The sequence below is a fragment of the Sabethes cyaneus genome, chromosome 3 (assembly GCF_943734655.1).
Source record: "Sabethes cyaneus chromosome 3, idSabCyanKW18_F2, whole genome shotgun sequence".
Classification (NCBI taxonomy): Eukaryota; Metazoa; Arthropoda; class Insecta; order Diptera; family Culicidae; genus Sabethes; species Sabethes cyaneus.
The window spans coordinates 40,766,594-40,794,134 of NC_071355.1; the positions used below are offsets into that span (position 1 = coordinate 40,766,594).

Below are 27,541 nucleotides of genomic sequence, written 5' to 3' on the forward strand. Positions count from 1 at the left end.
TTGTAGCGCTTGAATTCTGTCGTCGGAGCTTAATATTTTTGTGTTGGTTAAATCAAACTTGTGTTGTTCCTCGACCGCATGTTTCATTAGCGCAGTCTTTTTGAATTCCTCGTCTCTGTCCGTGCGCTCGGTGTCTGAGGTTTTATACTCTTCATAGCGTTTGATGAGAGAGCGGTGGCCGGCGATCCGATTTTTCAGCTGCTGTGTAGTCATACCAATATAAGCACTATCACAATCAGCGCATGGAATACGGTAAATTACGTTTCTCATTGCAAGATGCGGTGAGGAATCTTTGAGTTTCGTGAATAGTAATCTGTTGGTTTTGACGCATTTGAAACTTAGAGTGACATTTTTGAAGTTTTGTTTAATACTTCTTGCCAATGCAGGGGTGAGGGCATCAACATGATGCAACGATCGATATACTTTTTCCTCCGAGTTCACTTCTTCACAATTTTGTCCACTTTGGTTGATAAACCTATTGATCAGCCGGTTGATCAGTGAGCTCGGATAGTTGTTAGTAAGCAATTGCTTGCGTACAATTGCCTTTTTCTCATCGGTCGATTTGCTCGTGGATAACTGAAATACCCTTCCAATGAAGCCGGTGGCCGTGTTTAATTTTTGTACCAGCGGGTGGAGTGAGAAAAAGTTCAAAATTCTGCCCGACGCTACAGATTTCTGATACCAATCAGTGAGAATTTTTTGTTCCCCGGTTCTTATTAGAATCATATCTAAGTATGGTAATCGGTTGTCTTTTTCTGACTCGTAGGTGAATTGAATATGCGAGTCAAAGCTATTGAGAGCATTCTTTACATACTCAATCTTGTCTGCTGGAAGAGCGGTGAACAAATCGTCGACATATTTTTTGATGCACGGAACTGTGATGTCGATCTTGGTAAGCACATCGTCAAGTAATGTGGTCATTACAAGATCAGCCAATGCTGGAGACAGCGGATTCCCCATTGCAGTTCCCTCCTGTTGCCGATGGTATGCCCCACGGAACGTGAAATAACTGGAGGACAGAACGAATTGTACTAGATTTGTGAACGTGTCTCTGTCTTTGATGGTTGTATTTTTTTCTATTCTGTTCCAGTTATTTTGCACCGCTTGTATAGCCAGGTTCCTCGGTATACATGTGAACAGACTTATTACATCGAACGACACTAATACATAGCCGGGTGGTAGTGTAACATTATTTATAAACGTGCAAAACTCGTATGAGTTTCGAACGTTGTATTTGTCATGGTCGATCGATTGATGTAAAATTCCTGCGAGATATTTGGAGAGATCATATGTTGGGCAATTTATGCATGACAGTATGATCCTCAGCGGGTTGCCTTCTTTATGTATCTTGGGTAATCCATAAATTTTAGGACAAGTCGCATTGTATGTAGTCAGCCGAGCTCTGGTTTTTTGGTCGATCATTTTTTGGTCGTATAGAGCTTTCACTAGCGTGTTATTTTTCGTTTGAATTTTACTCGTCCAATCCGATTCAATGCGATTATTAATGAACAAAGACGAATATGAATCAAAAATGAGAACCCTTGTTGAAGACAACAGCACTTACGAACGCATTGAATCGGATTGGACGAGTAAAATTCAAACGAAAAATAACACGCTAGTGAAAGCTCTATACGACCAAAAAATGATCGACCAAAAAACCAGAGCTCGGCTGACTACATACAATGCGACTTGTCCTAAAATTTATGGATTACCCAAGATACATAAAGAAGGCAACCCGCTGAGGATCATACTGTCATGCATAAATTGCCCAACATATGATCTCTCCAAATATCTCGCAGGAATTTTACATCAATCGATCGACCATGACAAATACAACGTTCGAAACTCATACGAGTTTTGCACGTTTATAAATAATGTTACACTACCACCCGGCTATGTATTAGTGTCGTTCGATGTAATAAGTCTGTTCACATGTATACCGAGGAACCTGGCTATACAAGCGGTGCAAAATAACTGGAACAGAATAGAAAAAAATACAACCATCAAAGACAGAGACACGTTCACAAATCTAGTACAATTCGTTCTGTCCTCCAGTTATTTCACGTTCCGTGGGGCATACCATCGGCAACAGGAGGGAACTGCAATGGGGAATCCGCTGTCTCCAGCATTGGCTGATCTTGTAATGACCACATTACTTGACGATGTGCTTACCAAGATCGACATCACAGTTCCGTGCATCAAAAAATATGTCGACGATTTGTTCACCGCTCTTCCAGCAGACAAGATTGAGTATGTAAAGAATGCTCTCAATAGCTTTGACTCGCATATTCAATTCACCTACGAGTCAGAAAAAGACAACCGATTACCATACTTAGATATGATTCTAATAAGAACCGGGGAACAAAAAATTCTCACTGATTGGTATCAGAAATCTGTAGCGTCGGGCAGAATTTTGAACTTTTTCTCACTCCACCCGCTGGTACAAAAATTAAACACGGCCACCGGCTTCATTGGAAGGGTATTTCAGTTATCCACGAGCAAATCGACCGATGAGAAAAAGGCAATTGTACGCAAGCAATTGCTTACTAACAACTATCCGAGCTCACTGATCAACCGGCTGATCAATAGGTTTATCAACCAAAGTGGACAAAATTGTGAAGAAGTGAACTCGGAGGAAAAAGTATATCGATCGTTGCATCATGTTGATGCCCTCACCCCTGCATTGGCAAGAAGTATTAAACAAAACTTCAAAAATGTCACTCTAAGTTTCAAATGCGTCAAAACCAACAGATTACTATTCACGAAACTCAAAGATTCCTCACCGCATCTTGCAATGAGAAACGTAATTTACCGTATTCCATGCGCTGATTGTGATAGTGCTTATATTGGTATGACTACACAGCAGCTGAAAAATCGGATCGCCGGCCACCGCTCTCTCATCAAACGCTATGAAGAGTATAAAACCTCAGACACCGAGCGCACGGACAGAGACGAGGAATTCAAAAAGACTGCGCTAATGAAACATGCGGTCGAGGAACAACACAAGTTTGATTTAACCAACACAAAAATATTAAGCTCCGACGACAGAATTCAAGCGCTACAAGTGCTTGAAATGTGCCATATTGCTTGTGACAGAACCGCAATCAACTACAGAACAGACACAAACAACTTGAGCATAGCTTATTCTGGTATGTTACGGTCTCTCACACAATGATACACACTCTCAAATCAGGTTGAAACAGCACTCTCCATTTTGACGCTCCCTGAAAGTCATAACCGTACTGTGTTGTGTACAGGAATGACTGTGTAAGTTTTTGCTCGCCGGTATTCAAATTTGAATTTTCAAAATTAGACCAACCCAGTAGTTTGTAATAAATTGTACTGTTTTTATAGTGTAGTTCAACCAATAGCAGAAAAAACCCACCCCAACAAACTTGACAAGAATTAGTTTAATATGTTTGTAAGTTTTTGTGTGTAAAAAATTGACTTTGTAACTCAATGTAAATGTAAACTGTATTTTCGTAGTTGCCCTGATGATGAGGAAATAAAGTCCTTGAAACGTTGGCCTAGACAGCAAATAAACTAGTTTACTAGTAACCCGATGACCAAAACGCCATCACTAAAACCAAAATTAGTATCGTTGGTCAAACAAATCGCTCAATAATTCCTGTCTTCGAAACCCCCCACATGCCAAATTTGGTTCCAATTACTTGATTAGTGTGATATTTGTATTTCATTTGTATAGGAGTCCCCGCCTCCCACTATTGAAGAGGGGATGGGTCATAATTCCCCTCCTAAAAAGTGGAGGGGTCTCAATTCACCATAGAAAAAAAATTGCTTACAAAAACACCCGCATGCTAAGTTTGGTTCCATTTGCCTAATTAGTTCTGGAGTTATGAGGAAATGTGTATTTCATTTGTATGGGAGCCCCCCCCCCTTCTAAAAAGGTCCTAATTCATCATAGAAAAAATTCTTGCCTCCACAAACCTTCACATGCCAAATTTGTGTCCATTTGCTTGATTAGATCTCGAGCTATGAGGAAATCTGTATTTCAGTTGTATGGAAGCCTACTTCCCCCCTCTTAAAGTGAAGAGGGGTCATAAATCCCCTTCTAAAGAGGGGAGGGGTCTCAATTCATCATAAAAAAATCTCCAAAAACGCCCACATGCCAAGTTTTGTTCCATTTGATTGATTAGTTCTCGAGTTATGAGGAAAATTGTATTTCATTTGCATAGGAACCCCCCCTCCTAAACTGGAGAGAGATCCTAATTCACCATAGAGAAAATTCTTGCCTCCAAGAACCTTCACATGGCAAATTTGGTTCCATTCGCTTGATTAGTTCTAGAGTTTGTAATTTGTAATAGAGTTGGAAATTTGTAAACAATTTGTATGGAAGCCCTCTCTTTTAACCCTTTATAAGGCCGTGGCAACTACGCGTGGATTTAACACAAACTTCAGCGAAACATAATGTTAACATTCGGTAGGACCCATTTATATTCTTTTTATTGAGAAAATTGCTGAAAAACTTGAAAAAATTGGTGGTAATATAGTTGCCACTGCCCGTCTAGCGCAAAACGTTGGTGGCAATATGTTTGCCGCAGCCCGTTAAGCCCAAAAAACATGTTCTCGAATATTCGTTCCAAGTTTTTGGATAAATCTGCATAATCTATTACAAAACACCGTCAACTGAATATTACCATCCAAAAAGTTTCCAATTTAATGGTTTTTCTACGAATTTAAACCAAATTTACTGTTGACACTCAAAAACCAAGATTTGTTTTCATAAAAGTGGTTCATAAATTACCATTATTACAAATTCAGCGATTTAAAAACATTGAGAATGTTGCCAAAGGCTATCAGAACATATTGAGTACATAGTATGCTAAAACGATATTGTTAGAAAAGCAAAAACAATATTTTTCGTTGGTGGCAATATAGTTGCCACTGCCTTATAAAGGGTTAAAGGTGAGAGGGGTCATAATTCATCATAAAAAATGCTTGTTTCCAAAAACTTCCACATTCCGAATTTAGTTCCATTTGCTTGATTAGTTCTCTAGTTTTGCAGAAATTTGTGTTTTATTTGTATGGGAGCCCCCGTCTTAGTGGGGAGAGGGGTCTCTAACCATCATAAGAACCTTTCCTGGCCCCAAAAACCCTTACATGCAAATTTTCACGCCAATCGGTTCAGAAGTTTTCGATTCTATTATTTTTTTTTTTTATTTATTAATTTTCTATCCATCCGACCTAAAAGGTCTACATGGAGCAATGGTTGGATGGGGAAAAGCCAAGCTGAGGCCATCCTCACGTAGGCATAAAAACCCCATCATCTTCACAAAACTTCATAATTACAATTCACATCACATACTACATAATAAATAAACATTAATTTTTTTTTGAAACGATGGTTCTACAATTGATGTCAAGACTAAAATCTTGAGATTAGTCTACTATAAACATTAATTGTCAAGTGAGTAACTAACTTACAAAAACTAAATACAAAAAATCATGGTCACTTATAAAATACTAGAATTCGAAATCTTTTGGAAGAATTTGTGCGATGGTTCTCCGAATTCATACATGTGCTCCACTAAAGAAAACGTTCGAATACACGCTGACATAGGTTCATTGAATCCGAAAGTTGTACGGTGCGAGAGAGGTTGTAGCAGTCCAGCAGAGCGGAGAGAACGCTGAGGAGCACGGAAGTTCATCGTTGAAAGAATGTTCGTTGAATCAATTTCTCCATTCAATATTTTGGCAATAAACATGGCTTGCTGAATTTTTCTACGGCGTTCTAAGGTGTCAAGCCCAATAAGGCGACAGCGATCAGGATACGGAGGCAGGTTCACGGGATCTTGCCAGGAAAGATTACGTAACGCAAAACGAATGAACCTCTTCTGCACTCGTTCAATTCGTAAATTCCAGGTTAGTTGATATGGAGTCCAGATAGGACACGCGTTTTCCAATAGAGGTCTCACCAGGGAACAGTACAAAGCCTTCAAGCAGTATGGTTCCTTAAAATCTCGTCCAATTTTCGAAATAAAGCCGAGGATTATTAGGAACATACCGACAGCCAGACAGACAGAAATCTATTTTTATATACAGAGTGTTAGGTAGCTTAGTGCAGATATTTCAGGGGGTGATTGAGGATCATATTTGACGATAAAAATCCTTCTACGCATATGGCCAAATCTCAATCGTCACAGAAGTATTGAACATTTTTAGTTTTCGGTTCTGTTTACCTTAAACTAACTCTGGTACAAAAACTATGCTAGCAAGCTTAATTCTGTTACTTTCATTCGAAAGCTGTGAAAATTTTGTATTGAAAATTGCTTTTAAACCTCCTACTTCATGAGATTTAGTTGCTTTTTAGAAGCAAAAAGCTTTGAAATAAGTGTTTGTCAAGGCATTTTTATCGTATTTCTCCTAAAAATGTGTGATAAAATTGATTGCTGTTATTCAGCAATGTAAAGCTCTGGTACCGTTCCACAATTCGTTCTTTGACGTAAAATGTCTATCTCTTTTAGTTTCATTGCAATTTCATTTTAAACGTATGGTTTTGGGTGTTGAATTAGTATCTGAAAACTACACGAACTCATACATCACGCATAGCACACTAGATCAACGCGTGCTATTGCTATGGCTCCGCTAATTATCTAGCAACGATAGCCCTGCAGGAGTATGGTTGAAGGTTTTCTGATCGTTGGCTGCCTAATGCAAGTAAGTGAACACAAATGCAGAAGTGTTCGTTGTTTGTTGGTCAATTATTTTAATTCAGGGACGTCTATGACAACGCACTGTCGCTTCCGAGAAGGAACGTTGTTTTCAACGAGGCTTCGAGGGAAGCCTCAGCCTCATCAGCAAGTGGAGTCAGCGATTGACCATAAAATTTTGCGAATCGTGGGAAATGATTTTAAGACAACCGCAAGGTAAATTGCGGCGCAGTCCCTTGTCCCCATGGAGGTGTGGAACGTGTTGAACCGGGTAAAAATGCATCCTTTCCACACTACAGGTTCAAGCGCTGCTGCCAGCGCATAAACCTAAGTGGCTTGAGTTTTGCAAGATTATGTAAGCAAAAGTGGAGGCGAACTCTCAATTTATGAAAAACATGGTTGTTGTTTTTCAGACGTGTAAGACTGTGTTCGTCGTTCGACTGTACTATGCGTAATGCATGAATTCTAGCAGTTTTCAGATTCTAATTCAACACCTAATACGATATGTTTAAAAAGAAATTGCAACGAAACTAAAAGAGATAGGTGTTTTACGTCAAAGAACGAATTAGAGAACGGTACCAAATCGGTTAATAACAGTAATCCGTTTTATCACACATTTTTAGGAGAAATTCGATTAAAAACGCTTCAAGAATCACTTATTTCATAGCTTTTTGCTTCTAAAAAGTTATTAAATCTTATGTAGTAGGAGGTTTAAGACCAATTTTCAGTACAAAATTTTCTCAGCTTTCGAATGGAGGTAACCAAATTGAGCTAGCTAGTATAGTTTTTGTACCAGAGCTATTTTAAGGCAAACAGAGCCGAAAACTAAAAATGCTCAATAACTCAATTGATATGAGATACAATTAAGATTTGACCATATGCGTAGAAGGATTTTTTTCGTCAAATATGATCTTCTATCGCCCCCTGAAATACCTGCACTAAGCTACCTAACACTCTGTAAAAGATTTTTTTGTGATATTTTTCTCATTTTCTACTGTTCTCTCGCTGTTTGTTTTCTTCACGTCATTCCATATTTCAATATTTTGCATTTATTTCACTTCTTTTTGTGTTTTTCCTTTTTCTTTTTGATTATACTGTGTTTCATTTTATAGTTTTCATATAGTATAATTATACACTAAAGTCGCTTTTTACGTCACTGTTTTTACACAAATTTTGTCATTTGCGCGACTTTTTTTTCATCAGGGTGGAACGTATCTTTCGCATAGAAAGCTCCCTGATTGTATAATGAATGTTATTTTAAAATTTTAGCCTAACAGAATTATGCAGTATTATCGGATCGTAAGAAGTTATTTTGGATTTCAACTCTCAAACTCATGAGAGCTGGTCACGTTTATTCTCGCACTCAAGCACGGGGAATTAGGAGCTGCATTTATAACTCATGATCTTTGAAAATATATGGGCTAAAGGGTATTTTTTCTTGAAAATTTGGGTAGAAGTAGATTAGAGTGTACTGTTTATACTGTATTTTTATTGTTGCCAGTTTTTCGAAAATTTGGAAAAATGGCATCCTTCGAAACGCAACATTGCGAATTGAAGTGATGATTGATTGCGCAAGCACCTTCTTCAAGTTCTTCAACTCGCTCATCGGGACATCGAAAAACAACTCGGAATCGTGCACTTAGCGGTGAATCGTGTGATTAAACGTTACTACGAAACTCTGAGCGTCGAACGGAAGGAGAAATGCGGTCAGAATGGATGTTCTATTAGCCATCAGGATCACAAGCGTGTCGTGAAAGTGTTTAAGTGAAATCTCAATGCTTCGGTCAGGGATGTGGCCAAACAGCTTAATCTGTCCAAGTCTTTCGTTCAGAGAATCAACAAGCGGAAGGGACTGCATATGTACAAAGTGTAGCAAAATACGGTGGGAAAGTCACAGGCCCGGAAACTGTACTGACACCCAGAAGCTGACGAAGCCTTATTGTCTCATCATGGATGATGAAACTTACGTCAAGGCGGACTTCCAGCAGCTTCCGGGGCTAGTGTTCTTCACCGCCCAGTACAAGTTTGATATTCCGGAGGAAATAAGGAAACAAAAACTTTCAAAGTTTACCAAGTAATACATGATTTAGCAAGCGATTTGCTCATGTAGCAAACGGGATGCGCCGTTCGTGACTACCGGGACTGTAAACGCGCAGATCAACCTCAAGGAGCGTCTCTTTTCTCTGTTGAAGCAACACGACGGCCCCACGATCTTTTGGCCGGATCTAGCTTCATGTTACTATTCAAAGGATATCCTCATCGAAAAAAAACTGACCTATTACGAAGCAGGCACTATGGAAGCATCCCAAGAAGGTCAAATCTTAGGAGGAAGATATGAAGAAAAATTGGATTTCCGTTCAAAAGAACTTGCTGCCAAATGTTGTACAAAACCTTATGAGTGAAGTTAAGCATAAGGTGCGAGCGGTTAAGGTATGGAAGTTGAATGAAATAAATATGTCAAAAGTTTACTAATGGGTTAGATTTTATTGTCTGCAAGTTTGAAAAGGATCGGTCAACTAGGTAATTTTCTACGTTTTATCCCTGATGCAATTTGATGTAGGACGCTCCTTAGATGAGAGTCAGCAAAGAGTAACGAGCATTGGACTAAAATAGTAGTTAGCCGAAAAGCCGAAAAAAGAAGAGAAAACGAATATTGTACACAAAATAGTGCAAAATATTCACTAACTGGTAACCCGCTATATTTCATACAATATTGAATAGTTTGACTTTGAGTTTGAGCCTCGCGTTGAGTTTCAGCTCAGTTTCAGCCTAGTCGAGCAATCTAGCACGTTGGAAGTAGGAAAAGCATTAATCCCAAATTGCTACCCTGTGGCACGTTTGACTGTGTTTTGGACAAACCAGATGAAAACATTCGCCCACAGAATTGAAACCTAATTTCTACCCAGAATGTATAACATATCAAGTTGGATCCAATCCAGCGCACAAAAACTGACGATATTTTCGATTTTAAAACAAGACAAGCCAAGCGAGGGTGTGAGATTCCGATCGTGTTTATTCTACAATTTGTACAATTTGCAGCTGACATATATTGAGTCAGTCTTTATTATTTCCAATAAATTCAGACAAGCACAAAACGATGCCAGTGTAGTTCTGCAGTTCACTTTTATCATCTGTGCTCAATACAGCAAACATAACAGAAAATTTCCAACTGGAGGAGAATACAAACTGTCGGAACGTTAAATAAGATAGCAAGCATAGCGGACAGATGAAAATAGCAGCAAATCATTCCCGAACGGACAATCCGGTTGCCGTTTCGACCAGTCGAAAGGAAGATTTTAGCTTGTTTGATTGCAATTACAATGTGCCAATTTATCATTTCAGTCATTCAATGTTGAAATGTTGCCGAAGGCACTAGTGCAATGAATTAGCAATGTTCTGTACATTTCACTTTTATTAAGTCAAATATCTCAAGTATTTTGTATGTGAAACTGATTGCTTCACCGGAAAGAAAGGCAATGTTTCAAATCATACTCCTTGAATACTAGAAGCCATTGTGCAAACTCGTTTCATGAATAGAAATCGAAAATTTAATCTCAATCATGTCAGGATTGACTGTGAACCAATGGAATCATGTCTGGAGTCATGCTGAATGGCAAATGTTTATTTCGATAAAACAGTACACACATAAAGCATTGGTCTACATTTTAACATGTATCAGGCTTATAGCAAAATTAAATACTAGTTTTCGAAGGCAAGTCCTTCAAAGATTCAACACTTGTAATGTTCACTTGCTCACTGAAAAACCAATCCAAGCTGTATAGTTTGTATTGCATATCTTCACGGGATAGTATTTTTGATATTGGTCCCCTCTATTTTTGTATTTTACGAACCTGAAGATAAACAAGTAAAATAATATTTATTGGGAATTAATATTTTTAGCTTTCCGACCAAAATACGAGGAATGAACAGAGAATTGGCCCGAAATAGAAGCAGGTCAAAGAAGCTGGTCGCGTACCACTTGTCTATTCCAGCAATGGCACTTAAAAGGAAAAATTCTCTTTGTGTCGGTTATTCACACAAGACAGCAAAATAAGACAGCACTTTCATCCAAAACATAAATCATTAAAATTGACACTTAACACGACTTAGCAACGGAGTACAGAATCATGCTTTTGATATTCTCATATGAAGGCTCATGTACAATGTCTCAACATAATCTTGGCTTAGGAAAAAGATGTTTCGAAATATGTTTCTGTTTTCCCATTAAGCTCTCGCATCAAAACACATTAGCTCGGTACGTGTACTGGCTGTTGCTATGGTGCTATTGACCCGTCCCCATCCTCCAAGCACCCACCCACCCGCCGGGTTCTTTTTACTTACCTGAACATTCTTGAACTTGTGGGAGCAAATGATTCCATTAAACAGACACTTGATGTGGCTCCAGCACCATGATGTATCGCACACCCCATCGATGCTGCCGGTGCCATTGCGGTCGCCATTGTTGTTCAGTGGCTCCAGCTCATCTGGGGCTGGGAAAAAAGAGCAGAAAAAAATACAAACCAAATTTAATTAGCTGACAAAGCACGACAGGAGAGAAAAAAAGAAAATGGAAATAAAATCAATATTTTCCTCTTGATGAAATTGATACTCTAGAATGTCACTCGGTACATAAAGTGAAGATATTTCACTGAAGGAAATTGTTTATTATAATATCAGCATCAAAGTTCACTTTGTTTTCATCATCACCATCATCATCAACACCAGCAGCATAGTCATTACCATTATTGCTCAGATCTTTCTGCACGCACTGCTGCTGCTGTTGCTCTATAGAAACCCATTTCATGGAACAATATTTGTTCTCCCTACTCAGCAAGCAGTACATACACAAAGGACGAAGCCTACGACGAGACGACGAGCAGCAGGTATTACCAACAGAGCAGCAGATGCTGTGATTCTGTTACGTACGAAAAAGCCCATACCTTGGGCCGAACGATTCTGGTGGGTACAGTACCAACTGGGCCAATAAGCCTTCTCAGCATCGCCGGTGCCGTCGCCGCCAGTGCGTACAATAGGCTTCCGAAGGATGAAGTCGGATGCGGGCACTTTGCGGCCCCCATCACCATCATCAGGAGGAACTAACAAGAATGAACTGACGAAAGACTCACGAGTCTGAGCAGCCTAACAGGTGCCATTATTAAATGGTTCTTTTATTCTTTTTTTCTTCTTGCTTCTTGCGGCGCGTAGAAGTACCTAGCAGGTGAGTAATTTGCAGTAAAATACAGTTTAACGATCACCGATTTCGAACTTTTTGCCACTAAAGCACTCCATTAGGAATGGAGATTATGGTAATAACGACGCAGAGGCACAAGAGAAAGTAAGCTTTTATGGGAGCATTTTTATTATGTACTAGATTTGGACTTCCACTTTTTTTTATTTAAATAAAGGCCATTTTCAAACACAGGGTTTGGCAGAGAAAAAGTTTTCACTGATTATCTTCCAGCTTCAAAAAAACAATAGTTTGATTAGGCACATTTGTGTATATTCAGTAAAATCTAAATGATAACGCCAGAGAAATTACTATATGAATAATACTCATTGAAACGGGGCCACAGCTGACACGAGGTCTTCAAAAATCGAAACTTTTGTACTTGCTTGGTGGGAAATGGTTAAAACCAAGCTACCCTCGTTTACCGAGAGATCCGATAGTTTAAGAAAAAGCTGAATTCTTAGCAAACCTTGAGAACTATATCATGTAATATTTCCTCAATTTGCAATGAAATAACTAACAAATGACATGGTTCTGCAAAAATTAAGAACAAATTTTTTAAATGAAGTAAAAACATTTTTGGTGACCATCTCGAATTTGGTCGCCATGTTGTATTTTATCAGAAAATCGCCGTTTACACCATGAGTGCACCAACCGATTTTCATTTTAAGACCACAATTTGAAGGTTAAGAAAAAATGCTTCTCAATTGCCTTTTTGCGTAGACCTATTTATGTCTAGGATATTTAATTAGAATAAATGCTTGCCGGTTTCTACAATACTAAGTGTTCTACGGGTGGGCCAGCTGCGCACTAAGAGGAAAGAGTGAACCATGCGGATGGAATCAGAACCGGCAAACTTGCGCGGTCGCGCTGAGCCTCGCGCATACTGGTGATTAGAGAAAAAAGCTACACGAGTGGACAACAGAGAAATCCACGGTGATAGTCTCAGTTCCAGCCCCAATCCCAGTCCCCGTTTCAATCACCGTTTTAACGCCACCCAGCTAGCTCCAACTCGTATATCAATGTACGAAAATTATCGGAAATATCTCCTAACAAATTCTAAATCGTTACTAAAGCTGGATAAAGTGGGACCAAGTTGATTTTCTATCATATATAATGATAATAACTGACATACATACGATTTTCACCACAAAATCGTATAGTAGTACGGAGCGACTCGTGCTTAATCGGATATTATCGTATATAAATACTTATATAGTCGCAACACTCAAAATTATTCGTAATCACGTATATCGCCTCCAAAATAATATGTATATGCCAATTTTGCACATCAAATACGAATTATTAGCATTTTTATCTTTTTTATACATATGAAAATGCTAGCTGGGCAGTTCCAATTCCAGCTCCAATACCCGTTCTAATATCTTTTCCATTTTACATTTCATGCCCCGTTCCAGTTCCAGTTCCAATATCCGTTCCAGACCCCGTTCTAATCTCCGCTCCAATCTTCGTTCGAACCATCATTTCAATTCCCGTTCTAATTCCCGTCCCCATCTTCATAATAATATCCGTTCCGATCCCCGTCCCAATCCTAGTTCCAATCCTAGTTCCAATCCTCGCTCCAATCCCCGCTCAAATGTTCGTTCGAATCACCATGCCCCAATTCCCGTTCCAATCCCGGTTCCTATCCCCGTTTCAATTTCCATTTCAACCCCGTTTCAATATCATGAAAATCCACGTTCCAATCACTGTTCTAATCCTCGTTCCAATTCCCGCTCCAATCTCCATTCGAATCATCGTTTCAATCTCCGTTCCAACTCCAGTTTCAGTCTCGGTTCCAATCTCCATTTCAATTTCCGTCCCAATTTCCGTTATAATCCCCGTTCCAATACCCATTTGAATCCCCGTTTCAATTTCCATTCCAATCCTCTGAAAATCCCCGTAAGAATCCCCGTGAAAATCCAATCTGCGTTCCAATCCTCGTTCCAATTCCAGTTCCATTTCCAGTTCCAGTATCCGCTCCAGACCCCATTCTAATCCCCGCTCCAATATTCGTTCAAATGATCATTTCAATCCTCGCTCCAATCTCCGTTCGAAGCATCGTTTCAATCTACGTTCCAATCCCCATTACAATCTGTGTTCCAATCCTCGCTCCAACTTCAGTTCCAATCCTGGTTATTATTCCCGTTCCAATTTCCATTCCGATTTCCGTCCTAATCCCCGTTCCAATCCCAGTTCCAATCCCCGTTCCAATCTTCGTTCCAATCCCCGCTACAATCCCCGCTCCAATCCCTGGTCTAATCCCCGTTCCAATCCCGTTCCAATCCCCGTTCCAATCCCCATTCCAATCCCCGTTCCAATCCCCGCTCCAATCCCTGTTCCAATTTTTGTTCAAAATTCCGTTCCGAATTCCGTTCTAACCCCCGTTCCAATCCCCGTTCCAATCACCGATCTTATCCTCGTTCCAATCCCCGTTCCAATTTCCATTCCAATTTCAGTTCCAATCCCGAGAAAACCCCCGTTCCAATCCTCGTTTTAATCTCCGCTCCATTCCCCGTTCCGATCCCCGTTGCAATCCCATAAAACCCCACGTTCCAATCACCGTTCTAATCCACGTTCTAATCCTCGTTCCAATCGCGCTCCAATCTCCGTTCCAATTCCCGCTCCAACTCCAGTTTCAGTCCCGGTTCCAATCCCCATTTCAATTTCCGTCCCAATTTCCGTTATAATCCCCGTTCCAATACCCATTTGAATCCCCGTTCCAATTTCAATTCCAATCTCCCTGAAAATCCCCGTAAGAATCCCCGTGAAAATCCAATCTGCGTTCCAATCCTCGTTCCAATTCCAGTTCCATTTCCAGTTCCAATACCCGCTCCTGACCCCATTCTAATCCCCGCTCCAAACTTCGTTCAAATGATCATTTCAATCCTCGCTCCAATCTCCGTTCGAAGCATCGTTTCAATCTACGTTCCAATCCCCATTACAATCTGTGTTCCAATCCCCGCTCCAACTTCAGTTCCAATCCTGGTTCTTATTCCCGTTCCAATTTCCATTCCAATTTCCGTTCTAATCCCCGTTCCAATCTTCGTTCCAATCCTCGCTCCAATCCCCGGTCTAATCCCCGTTCCAATCCCCGTTCCAATTTTCATTCCAATCCTCGCTCCAACTCCAGTTTCAGTCCCGGTTCCAATCCCCGTTTGAATTTCCGTCAAAATTTCCGTTCTAATCCCCGTTCCAGTCCCCATTCCAATCTGCGTTCCAATCCCCGTTCCAATTTCCATTCCAATCCACGTAAAAAACCCCGTTCGAATCCCCGTTCCAATCTGCATTTAAATCCCCGCTCAAACTCCAGTTCCAATGCCGGTTCCAATCCCCGTTCCAAATTCCGTCGCAATTTCCATTTCAATTTCCATTCCAATTTCTGTTCTAATCGCTGTTCCTATCCCCGTTTTAATTCCGTGAAAACCCCCGTTCCAATCACTGTTCTAATCCTCGTTCCAATCCCCGGTCCAATCTGCGTTTTAATTCCCGTTCTAATTTCCGTTCCAATCCCATGAAAACTTTCGTACCAATCACCGTTCTAATCCTCGTTCAGATCCCCGCTCCAATCCCCGTTCCGATTTCCATTCCAATTTCGTTCCAATCTCGTGAAAACCCACGTTCCAATCCAGGCTCCAATCCCTGTTATAAACCTCGTTCCAATTCGCTTTCTAATCCCCGTTTCAATTTTCGTTCCATTCCCTGTTTCAATTCCGTGAGAACCCCCGTTTCAATGCCCAGTCTAATCCTCTTTCCAATCCCCACTCAAGTCCCCGCTTCAATCTCCGTTCGGTTCATCGTTTTAATTGACCAAACTCGTGATTTTAGTCATGACCTTGAAATGCGGTCAGGCATATATTAATATTTTTTTGAAACGATGATTCTACAATTGATGAAGGGACGGTAAGGGAAAGTAATGAAGAAGGATTTTTTTGAGAATGGAGGGGAAGAGTGGAAAGGAAGGGGAGGGGGGTAATAGGTAGCTACGCTTAACAAGTTGTCGTTGTGACTCCTATCTTTTGTCCAATGCTGGAAGGTGCATGGGTTGAACCAAGCTATAATCAGAGATTACACACGATAGATTACACAGAGATTACACATGACAAAAGATAGGAGTCACAACGACAACTTGTTAAGCATAGCTACCTATTACCCCCCCCCCCCCTCCCCTTCCTTTCCACTCTTCCCCTCCATTCTCAAAAAATCCTTCTTCATTACTTTCCCTTACCGTCCCTTCATCAATTGTAGAATCATCGTTTCAAAAAATTCATCGTTTCCGTCCCCGTTCCAATTTCCGTCCCTAGTTCTGTTCCAATTCCCGTCTCAATCTTCGTTCCAATCAGGGATGGCACGATCTTACTTACTTTACTTTAGTGGCAACGGTCCGTTACCGATCCTGCGCCGAACGAATTATAGTCCTCCAGTACCGTCGGTCCTGGGCTGCCGTTCTCCAATCCCCACGAACACCAGCTGAACGTGCATCGTCTTCGACAGCACACACCCACCGGGTGCGAGATCTGCCTCGGAGTCTACGGCCTCTTCCTGGTTCTCTGCTGAAAATAGTTTTGGCTACTCTTTCATCGGGCATTCTGGCCACGTTTCCAGCCCACCGCAGCCTGCCACATTGCACTACCTTCACTATATCAGCATATTTGTATACTTGGTACAGCTCGTGATTCATGCGTCTGCGCCACACTCCATTTTCCATTTTGCCACCAAGTATAGATCGCAGAATTTTACGCTCAAAAACCCCAAGCACTCGCCGATCAGCTTCCTTTAGCGACCATGATTCGTGTCCGTAAAGGGCCACCGGGAGGATTAGTGTTCTGTAGAGCGCCAGTTTTGTGCGAATTTGCAAACTACGGGACTTCAGCTGGCTACGTAATCCGTAGAAAGCCCGATTCGCGGCTGCAACTCGTCGTTTCACTTCGCGGCTTACATCGTTGTCACATGTCACGAGTGTACCAAGGTATATAAATTCCTCCACTACTTCATATCGTTCCCCATCTAACTCCACCTCGGCACCAACACCACTTGAGCTCCCACGTTCCCTACCAGCAACCATGTACTTCGTTTTGGCGGTATTAATGGTAAGTCCCAATCTCGCTGCTTCCCTTTTAAAGGGCCTAAAGGCCTCTTCTACTGCTCTACGGTTGATTCCGATGATATCGACGTCATCCGCAAAACCAAGAAGCATGTGAGATTTCGTGATGATAGTTCCATTCCTTTCCACGTTTGCTCTTCGTAATGCACCTTCCAAGGCAATGCTGAATAGCAGGTTAGAGAGTGCGTCCCCTTGCTTCAGTCCATCCAACGTCACGAAAGCAGCTGAGGTCTCACCCGCTATTCTAACGCATGATTTGGATCCATCCAGCGTCGCACGAATCAGCGTAACTAGTTTCGTCGGAAAACCATGTTCTAGCATTATCTGCCACAGCTCATTTCGTTTAACTGAATCGTACGCCGCTTTAAAATCCACAAACAGATGGTGTGTCTGCAAGTTGTACTCCCGGAACTTGTCTAGCAACTGGCGCAGGGTAAACATCTGATCCGTCGTGGAGCGACCCTCACGAAAACCCGCTTGGTACTCGCCGACGAAGGACTCCGCTAACGGTCTCAGTCTGCAGAACAGGATACGGGAAAGCACCTTGTAGGCAGAATTGAGCAATGTAATTCCTCGATAGTTTTTACACTCCATTCGATGTCCCTTTTTGAAAATTGGGCAAATGAGGCCATCCAACCACTCCTCCGGCATTTGTTCTTCCTCCCAGATCCTGACAATGATCCGGTGGATTGCTTCGTACAGCCGCTCGCTCCCCGCTTTTAGAAGTTCAGCCGGGATACCGTCCTTCCCAGCAGCCTTACCGTTTTTCAGCTCACTGATTGCCTTCTTAACCTCTTCCTGTGTTGGTGGCTCCACAGCTTGACCATCGCTTACAATTTCTATCCTGTCCCTGCTGATCTCCTCATTTACCTCTCCATTCAATAGTGTCTGGAAGTGCTCCTTCCACCTGGCTGCTACCGCCGTTTTGTCGGTAAGCAGGTTGCCAGCACTATCATTGCACATCACAGGCATGGCAAAATTCCTGCTTCTCACCGTTTTATAGAAACTCCGTGTGTCGTTGCTGGCGTATCGCTCCTCTGCGCCGGCAAGCACGTGCTCCTCGTACTCGCGTTTCTTTAGACGATGGATTCTTTTTTCCGCAGCTCTAGTCTCTCTGTATCTCTCTCTGTTTTGACGCGTTGCCGCAGTGAGCATGCGACTCCTGGCCTGGTTCTTTTCGTCTGTCACTCTCTGGCATTCGGCATCAAACCAGCTGTTACGCTGTCTTCCACGCGTCGTGCCTACCACCTCTCTCGCTGTTGTTTGGATGGCACCATGGATGTTCCTCCACAGCCCATTTATATCTTCTTCTTCTACCTGCTGTTCTGCGATTCGCTGGTGAAGCTTCCTGGCGTACTCCACTGCAACGCCGTCTGCCGTTAACCGCTGGATGTTGAAACGCAGCGTCCTTTCAGTGCGAGCTTTCGCCGTGTTCGACAGCCTTGCGCGAATCTTACTCACTACGAGATAGTGGTCAGAGTCGATATTTGGTCCACGAAAAGACCGTACATCGATAACATCCGAAAAGTGTCGACCGTCAATCAAGACATGATCGATTTGAGAGCTAGAGTCTCCATTTGGATGCCTCCAGGTTTGTTTCCGAATATTCAAACGTGGAAAGTAGGTGCTACAGATGGCCATCCCTCTGGCCGCGGCAAAATTTATGAGCCTCAGACCGTTATCATTGGTCGACAGATGCAGGCTATGTCTTCCAATAACTGGACGGAAGAATTCCTCCCTCCCGATCTGCGCGTTTGCATCTCCGATGATGATTTTCACGTCGTGTTTTGGGCACTCTCCATAGGTCCTCTCAAGCTTGTCGTAAAACTCGTCTTTAGCATCATCGGATTTATCATGTGTCGGTGCGTATAAGTTGATTAGGCTATAGTTGAAGAATTTGCCCTTAATCCTCAACACGCATATACGGTCATCTACGGGCCTCCACCGGATAACTCGTTGCTTTTGTTTTCCCAACACTACGAAACCGACTCCATGTTCAGCTTTCTTACCGCCACTGTAGTAGATGTGGTACTTAAAAGAAGTGCCTGCAATAGGGTCTACTGCACGGAACTCCCTTTCTCCGGAATTTGGCCACCGAACTTCCTGAATAGCAGCGATCTCCACTCCGAGTTGATGCAGCTCTCGAGCAAGCAAGCCAGCCCGTGCCGGTTCATGGAGAGTTCGGACATTCCAGGTACCAAGTTTCCAATCGTTATCCCTTAATCGTTTCCTTGTCCCTTGCCGTGTCCTATACCGATTGTTCCGTCCTGAATTTCTTTGTTCGTTGTTCGTGGTAATTGAGTTTTCGGTATACTACCTCACCGGGGTCGCGATACCTACATCCCGCTGATGGGTCTGCCATCTTAGGTATAGCTTGCGGGATACAGCATTTCATATTCAGCCGCCCGTTACGAGACAGACGCTGTGTGAGCCGCCCCTCACCTGGAGAACGGGCGCTCTAGTTCGCACCTCCTAGCTTAGCTGCTTCAGTAAGTACATGAAGCATTTCCGGGTAAGGCCATCGACCGTCATCATTTGACTTAGATCTGCGTGGAGGCGCCAGGTGGGAGCTTGAGAGAGCCAGAGCTATGTTTGACGCTCCTTCCAGGTAACTCTCTCCATTTCATACCCAGATGGCACGATCACTTAGACTCAATTCACATTCATTTGACAGTACCGTCTCAGCCAAGCAAAATTTGACAAAGTTTTATATTTGTAGAATTAGTTGTGTAAAAAACACAACGACTGGATTCACTTGTAACTATTGAAATATTGTCATGGGCAGTCTTCAGAAAATATCAAGACAAAAAGACATCAACAAAGTGTCGAAACGTCGGGAAAAGATCAAATCTATGTCTTGATATTTTCTGAAGACTGCCCATGCCAATATTTCAATAGTTTGTAGAATTAGTTATTATGTACAATTTTGCTGAATGAAATTTTGCTGTATCTTTTGCAGTTAAGGCGCTACTATGTTTGTAACTCGTTAATGACTAAATGAACGTTTACTTAGTCACTAAAGAGGTACTAGCATTGTAGCACCGTAAATACAAAAGATACAGCAATAATTTATTCAGAAAAGTTGTAGATAATAACTAGATCTTCAATCGTCCCATAAATAACTTTTTCAAATTCTGCATGACTGAGACGGTACTGTCAAATGAATGTGAATTGAGTCAAAGTGATTGTGCCATCCCTGCCCCTGTTTCCAATCCCCGCTCCAATTTCAGTTCCAATCTTGGTTCCAGTCCACGTTCCAAATTGCGTCCCAATTTCTGTTCTAATTTCTGTTCCATTCCCCGCTCTATTCTCCGTTCAAATCACCGCTCCAATCCTTGTTCCAATTTTCGTTCCAATTTCCTTTCCAATCCCCGTTCCAATCCCGTGAAAATCCACGTTCCAATCACGGTTCTAATCCTCATTCCAATTCCCGTCCCAATCCCCGTTCCAGTCCCCGCTCCAATCCCCGTTAACGACCAAACTGACGTTTGCTGGCTCCAGAGCTCAAGCGGTTGAGAGGAGAGCGAAGATTGAAGAAGACGTTGCAGGTATTTGGATTTTAATGTTATTAGAATAATTCCTACTGCAAACCACTTCGGTCCCTAGCTTAGGTCAACATTTTTTTTATCGAGTACCGTGTACCCCCGTTGGTATGACCTTCTTTAATCTGAACATTTTTAATCTGTACCCCGGTGGTATGAATGCGTTCACATTAAAAACCGATCAAGCGTCACACACAATTGACGTTAAAGTGGACCGGTAAATTAAAAAAAAGCAAAAAATCTTAATGTGTTTCCTCTTGCTCAGGAGCTTTGGCAATATAGCTCATATGCAACTTATCTCTCTCCAGCACTCAAAATAGACCATTTTAGTCGAAACTGCCGAGCCAATTTCGTATTATACAAACCGAACCTTTAGAATTCGCGCATGTTTGAGATGTTTTCAAAACGTTTGTTTTCGTCAAATCAAAACAAGTTCATAGGGTGCGCGTCTTGCGCGTGTGTGAAAATGAATAGAGTTACCAAATATTCAGATTAAAAATGAACTCGCCCAATCTGAACGAGCTGTTTTTCATATTAGCGGGGGTTGAGTGTATTCGGTGTGGTTTATTCTACACTGAAACAAATCGGCACGTCAAGTTTACGTGAAAACATAGGTAATTCTCATTCATCACACTTTTCATGTAACATTCACGTGACTTATTGGTAACTCGCACCAGTTTACATGCGATCCCGGTAAATTTTATCAACTTTCCCATTAACTAGTACATGAAGTTCATGTAAGTTGCTGTACATAAGTTTACATGATTTTTCACGTAGATGCGACGTGTCAATTTTTTAGAGTGTATTCCTAGGTGTTTACAAAATAATTGAGTGTTCAGAAATGTTTGCATGTTTTCCATTGATGGCTGACACCTATAAACGATGGATAATTGTTAACCTATATTTTTATATTCAAATGCAGAGTGTAAATCTTTACAAGAAAGCATCTATAAAATTGCTCACACGGTTTTCGAATAAAATATTGTGCCTATTACGATTTGCAATAACAAATCCTCTGAGTAGTTGGGGGAAAAGTTAGCAACCGTTGATTGCCAGTAATTAATTTAGAGAAAATTTCCTGTATTTTCACTGCGATTTTCAAGTGCCACTCAATCTTGTCGATTGATTTCACTGAACAGCGAACTAGTTGAAGAGTTGTTTGCAATCAGCATGGGAAAGTATCATTAATCGCTTCTAATCGCAGCTGAAACACTTGACGTAGAAACTCAATTAAACAATCATAATCGTAAAATAATTGAAAATTTACCCCTCGATGGGAATCGACTGCTTTTATTCCATCCTGGAATATAACAGTATCAAACTTGCTGTGGCGGTAAAATAAAAAAAAAAATCATTACTCACAAAATTGTTTTACTCCCGCACTTCATCGAGCACGAAATCCCAAAATCCACAAAGCGGAATTAATTGCCATATTCCCAAGTGCAGAGAACGGTTTCGGTGCTGGCGTTTTCTGTGAGCCACTTACTGTCGTGTACCAAAACTTCGACTGAGGCAGCTGCCTCGGTGCCTTAATCAATTTAGATGTAAATGAAGTTTGTACGTGACATTGTACCTCTTCCAGGGATCTCCACTCCAAAAGCAAAGATTATTTTAGCTTTTCCACACTTCGACTGGTTGCTCTTTCGACGACGACGACGACGATCCAGCTTGCCTGCCGAAAGCTAGCTAGCCGCGACGAAAAGGACTACGATTTATTTGCGTTAAAATCGAGTTAATTTCCAATCGGCTTGTATCGATACCGCACACTCCGAAAAAGGCATGGCTTGTTTGAACGATTGAATAAAGAAGCTTCAACCCTCCTCTCATGGGTTAGCCGAATTCTGACAGCTTCAATCAAACGCAACCTTTCGCTGACTGGTTGGTCGACAGGATATCTGAAAAGCTGTAAAAGACACCCTTCAAGGGCGAAGCTTTTCAACCGGCCGGTGAAAAGAGCGCAGAAGGTTTGCTGTAGAACGAGCAAAAAACACCGGAAATATCAAAAATGCCCTTGACAAGACAGCTGGTAGACGGTCAGTAGCTGCTGGCTTTGATAGTGGCTCAAATTCAATTTTTTGTGTGTGCTTTGGGAGGGTTTCTTATAACCACCAGTCTTTTTTGGTGTGTGATAACGATTGCAGGGAGCTGGCATAATTCAAGTTCACTATTTTCAGTTTAGATAGGATCTGTGAAATAGCGAGAGCAGTACCCTTGCTGGTTCAAGACTTTGCTTACTAGGATTAGAAGAAAGATGGACATGTTGAATTTCGACAATAAATAATACATTCGTTGATTCCAAAAAATTGTTAAATTTTGGTTTGTCGACCAGCCCCTGGTTTCCAGGAGCGGATTAACTAGTAATCGGTCATTTGATTACCACGGGTTTTACCTAATAGCCAAGGATCAAAATTTCGTTCACTACTTAATTAGAAGCACACACTCACAGCACAACAGCAGCTGGTATCCTTCATTTTACCCACACAATCCGTTTCTAAACGCGCTCTTCACCACTCAACATCCTCATTATGTTGGAACAGAACTAATGAATATTCAAATTAACCCTTCACTAGTGCCGCCGTCACCATCACCATTCCGTGCTTTCGAGTGAAAGTGATGCCTAGAGGCTGGCTGCAGCCTGCAGGCGACCGAACATATCCACTTGTGCGAATTCTGCGGACTGCGGAGGACGTCTCAAGATTGCCGCGATGTTTGTACTTGCACAGAATGTTCAGTGAACCAAGTATACTATGCAAATTCGTAACCCAAACCACCATTACTGTCATATGAGGCGTGTAATGAGTAGGAATACGAAAACGGCAAAGGCTTTCGGATACGGTACGGTGGCTTTCAAGTTGAAGCTTTGCTCTGTGCTTGTAATCTAAATGTATGTTAATTTAATGACAACCGAATTTGCACAATTTTGAAATTCGGTTATTCTAGCCGCGAGCGCTGTTTTTGATTTTATATTGGTAGAAGTAGAACAGCTGATTAATTAGGGTTTGATTTGGTTAAAATTTTTGAAATCTTTCGTCATTTCAACATCAAACCAGTTTAGTCGGATTTTTATTTCTTTGGTGTTGTTGACTTCTTCCATCAAGCATAAAAAATCAGTCACAGTGTGCAATTCTTGAAGCACATTTATAAATATAAGTATAAGTAATCTAAGTCCCCCCTAACAAAACCAAAGTAACTAATAAATTTATAATCAATGGAATAGTTAAAGGTTAATAACAGACATAGGGGCAAATAGGTAAATTGATTGATTTGACTTCAACATTTATTTAGGCTTATACAAATTTGAAAGAAAGTTTATGTCAGATTTTTTACAGTTCGACGAGTTTACATCTCTAAATTATCCAATATGTGCAAAGTTAAAGCAATTATCCTGTTAGTCTTGATCAACTTTCTTTCACTAACTAAGCTTTCTGGTTCCTGCTGCAATTCACATGCGACTATTTTGCTTAACCTTTAAGTTCCCCACGTCGAAAATCGGGGTGCTTGCAATCAAACTTTTGGCGGCATTTGCTTTAAATTTCGTTCCATTTTAATTCAACTTGTTTTAAAAGCACCGAATTAGATTGAGGCAATAATCAATCAAATAATATATGAGTGAAATTCGGTATCTACCGCTTTTGACGGAGATATTCCGAATTGCAGTGGGACTATTTTTTCCCGTTATAGTTACTAAACAGGATAAAAATAGAAATACGACAAATTAGTAACTCTCGCAATATCAGCTATCGGTGCTTTCGGGGCTCCAAATTGGTCGTTATGATTAGATTACGATACTATTTCGTGGTTACCAAGTTATGAACTAGTAAGTGTTACGGATTTGGATTATTTAAAAAACAAGATAATTGACCTAGTGATACGAAAGTTTAAAGTAAAATTCAAATAAAGATCAAATTGTACGTTTGTGGCTCTCTAAGGTGATCCTGTGGCACTCTACTATTATCAAACTGGTTCATCTCTACCAGGATACTTACTTTATGGTCGAAAATTATTGAGATTTGGTTCGGTTTGAACTAAAATTTAAGTACTGTACAAAATTTTTGTATTAAATGTTTGTAAAAATAAACGCTGGTTTCTTCTCTTATGTTTCGTTATTGAAGGTAGGATGTTATTATTTTTTCTTGACCTCCCTTGAAAAATATTTTGAGACCAGGAGATAAACTTTTTTTCAAATTTGTATAAGCCTTATAGAAAACACTCATACAGTGGACTCTCGGAAAAGTTAATTGATTGGGGAATGGGTCGTTTAACTTTTCCGATATATTAACTTTTCTGAGTAGTCCTAAGAGTCATTGAAAATGATGATAATAAAAGCGAAAAATATATTCTCGGATACAGGTTACACATTTTCCAGTATCTGGAAGTTGTAATGTAAAGAAATATGTGGCAAGATCTTTATGAAATAACTGGTTGAGCCCGAATCTTACGATCCGGAAAATATAAATTTCTGTTCAAAATTCAGAAAACTGCGGATACATTCCATTGGCCAGTGTTTGCGAAGATGCTTAATCTCTGTATTAGTTCTTTGAGTTCTTATATTGCATAATATAGCTCTAAGATGTTGTACATAAAAGAGTCTTAGCCGGAAACTGAAACAAATAGTTTTTATGGTCGTATTGGATTTTATTTGACTGAATAAAAACTTCTGGCTGTTTGCAACATTTATGCAGTCTGATTAGAGTAAAATGTTGCTAAGAAAATTGATCGTTTGCTATCAATAACTCATTTTTTTAAATTTTACGACTTGGTCCGGTCTGATTTAACACCGACCATACACCTAGCAATCGAGTTGAGCAGTCGAATCAAGCAATCGAGTCAAGCAGTTGGGTCGAGCAGTCGAGTCGAACTGCCAAGTCGAGTAGTCAAATCGAGCAGTCTAATCGAGCAGTTAAATCAAGCTGCTCAGTCAAGCAATCTGGTCGAGCAGTTGAGTCGAGTGGTTGCGTCGAGCAGTCAAGTCGAGCACTTAAATCTAGCAGTCCAGTCGAGCAGTTTAATCGAGCAGTTTAATCGAGCAGTCCAGTCGAGCAGTTGAATCTAGCAGTTAAGTCGAGCTGTCGTATCAAACAGTTGAGTCAAGCAGTTGAGTCGAGCAGTCGGGTTGAGTGGCTAAGTCGAGCAGTCTAGTCGAGCTGTTGAATCAAGCTGTCAGTTGAGTCGAGTAATCAAATCAAATAGTCTAGTCGTGCAGTTGAATCGAGCAATCGGGTTAAGCAGTTGAGTCGAGCAGCCGATTCGAATAGTCCTATCGAATAGTTGAGTCAAGCAGTTCATTCAAGCAGTCGAGTCGAGCAGTTGAGTCGAGTAGTCCAGTCGAGAAGTGGAATCAAGCAGTTAAGTCGAGCGTCGAATCGAATAGCTGAGTCGAGTAGTCTAGTCGAGCAGATGAATCATGCTGTCCAGTCAAGCAGTCCAATCGAGCAGCCGAATCGAACAGACCAGTTGAGCAGTTCAATCATGCTGTTAAGTCGAGCAGTCGGGTCGAGTAGTAAATCAAGCAAATATGTCTAGGGTTCGAATCGAGTAGTTAACAGTGTTGAAAAATTCATAGCAGCAAAAAACTCAATGAGATTTCAAGCACAAGAAATTTCAACTTTGATCAGAAGCGCCGAACTCACATATGAATTTTTCTCGCTATTATACGCGATGTCTCTGTTGCTATGCGATGTGAACCAAATTCAGCTGAGAGCATTTTGCTTCCTTCTTCCACAGCTGGCATTTCATACAACGAACAAGAGAGCAAAAGAGAATTAGCCGCCAGAGAAAACATCAGCTGCGAAAAAAAGCTAGCACACATTCATGAATGAAGATGGCAAACCAATTCGCAGAATTTACATTTTTCCTTCGCGGGAATCGACATTTTCTTAACTAGAAAGTAAAAAGCCTAATAAAAATTTGATAAACACTAGTTTAAATATGTGTTTTAGTTTAACTACGATTTATTTAGAGATTAATTCTCTTACGCTCAGTCACAGTTACGTATCGCACGAGAGAATGCCTATGCTGTTCAACAACGAATTTGTATGTATAGGTGTATTCGCGTTGACGAACGTAAGCTGCTGCCACCTCCAAAAGTTTACTGTAGGGGTGAAGTAGAATAGGAATTTGATAAAGAGCGCAAGAGATCGCAACATTTTGGCAGATTTTCACCCACACTCACATATGGGAATTTCTATACGTGTGCAAGAGGTCGATTAATGCCGTCAACGCGAATAGCTCCGGGTAGCAGTTGAAGCAAAGCAGAATATGATCAAGCGGGAAAAAATATGTGAGAGTTTTGTGCTTCTTGCTATGAAAACAGAAAAACTCCCGCGTGAGTTTTTTCTGCATAGGATCAAGTTGACATGATTCACAGTTGATTTTGATTTTTGATGAGTTTTGAGATTTCGAGTTTTTAACATCACTGGTAGTTAAGTCCAGTAGTCCACTCGAGCAGTTAAATCGAGCTGTGCTTGTGTCAAGTCGATCTGTCCAATCAAACAGTTGAGTCGATCAGTCGAATCGAACAGTTCAGTCGAGCAGTTCAGTTAAGCAGTCCAGTCGAGCAATCAAATCGAGCAGTCCAATCGACCAGTGAGGTGACTGAGAATACAACCCATTGCTACGAAACCATGACGTCCTGTCAGGGACCTGCTTTTAGTTACCGATACGCCTCTCATGACATCCTGTCAGAGACCTGGTTTTCGATACAGACATAAGCCTCTTATTTAAATAGATACTTAGTTCCTTTCAGTAAATTTAAAGTAATCGCCCGGTCAACACTGAATGAAACACAATGTTGCTGTTATGTAACACAGAAGTAACATTGTAATGTAACAAAGTTATCAAAATTTGACGTAACATTTAAATAAAAAAAATGTTGCATTGTTACGTTAAAATGTTATCTGTAGGTTATGTAACAATAACATTAAGTTTGTAACATTGCAGACTTAATGTTCTTGTTAGTTTTATTTAACGACCATTTAAAGAACAAAGATTGGTGACG

General features: G+C 41.0%; 1 protein-coding gene across 1 annotated transcript in view; it reads right to left on the reverse strand.

Annotated features, from left to right (window-relative positions):
• LOC128739495 (adenylate cyclase type 6) overlaps positions 1-27,541 on the reverse strand; it is a 131,191-nt gene that overhangs the window by 68,866 nt on the left and 34,784 nt on the right. Inside the window, exon 4 of the mRNA XM_053834989.1 lies at positions 11,013-11,161. Coding sequence (XP_053690964.1) covers positions 11,013-11,161 — 149 coding nt within the window. The remainder of the gene's footprint in view (positions 1-11,012; positions 11,162-27,541) is intronic.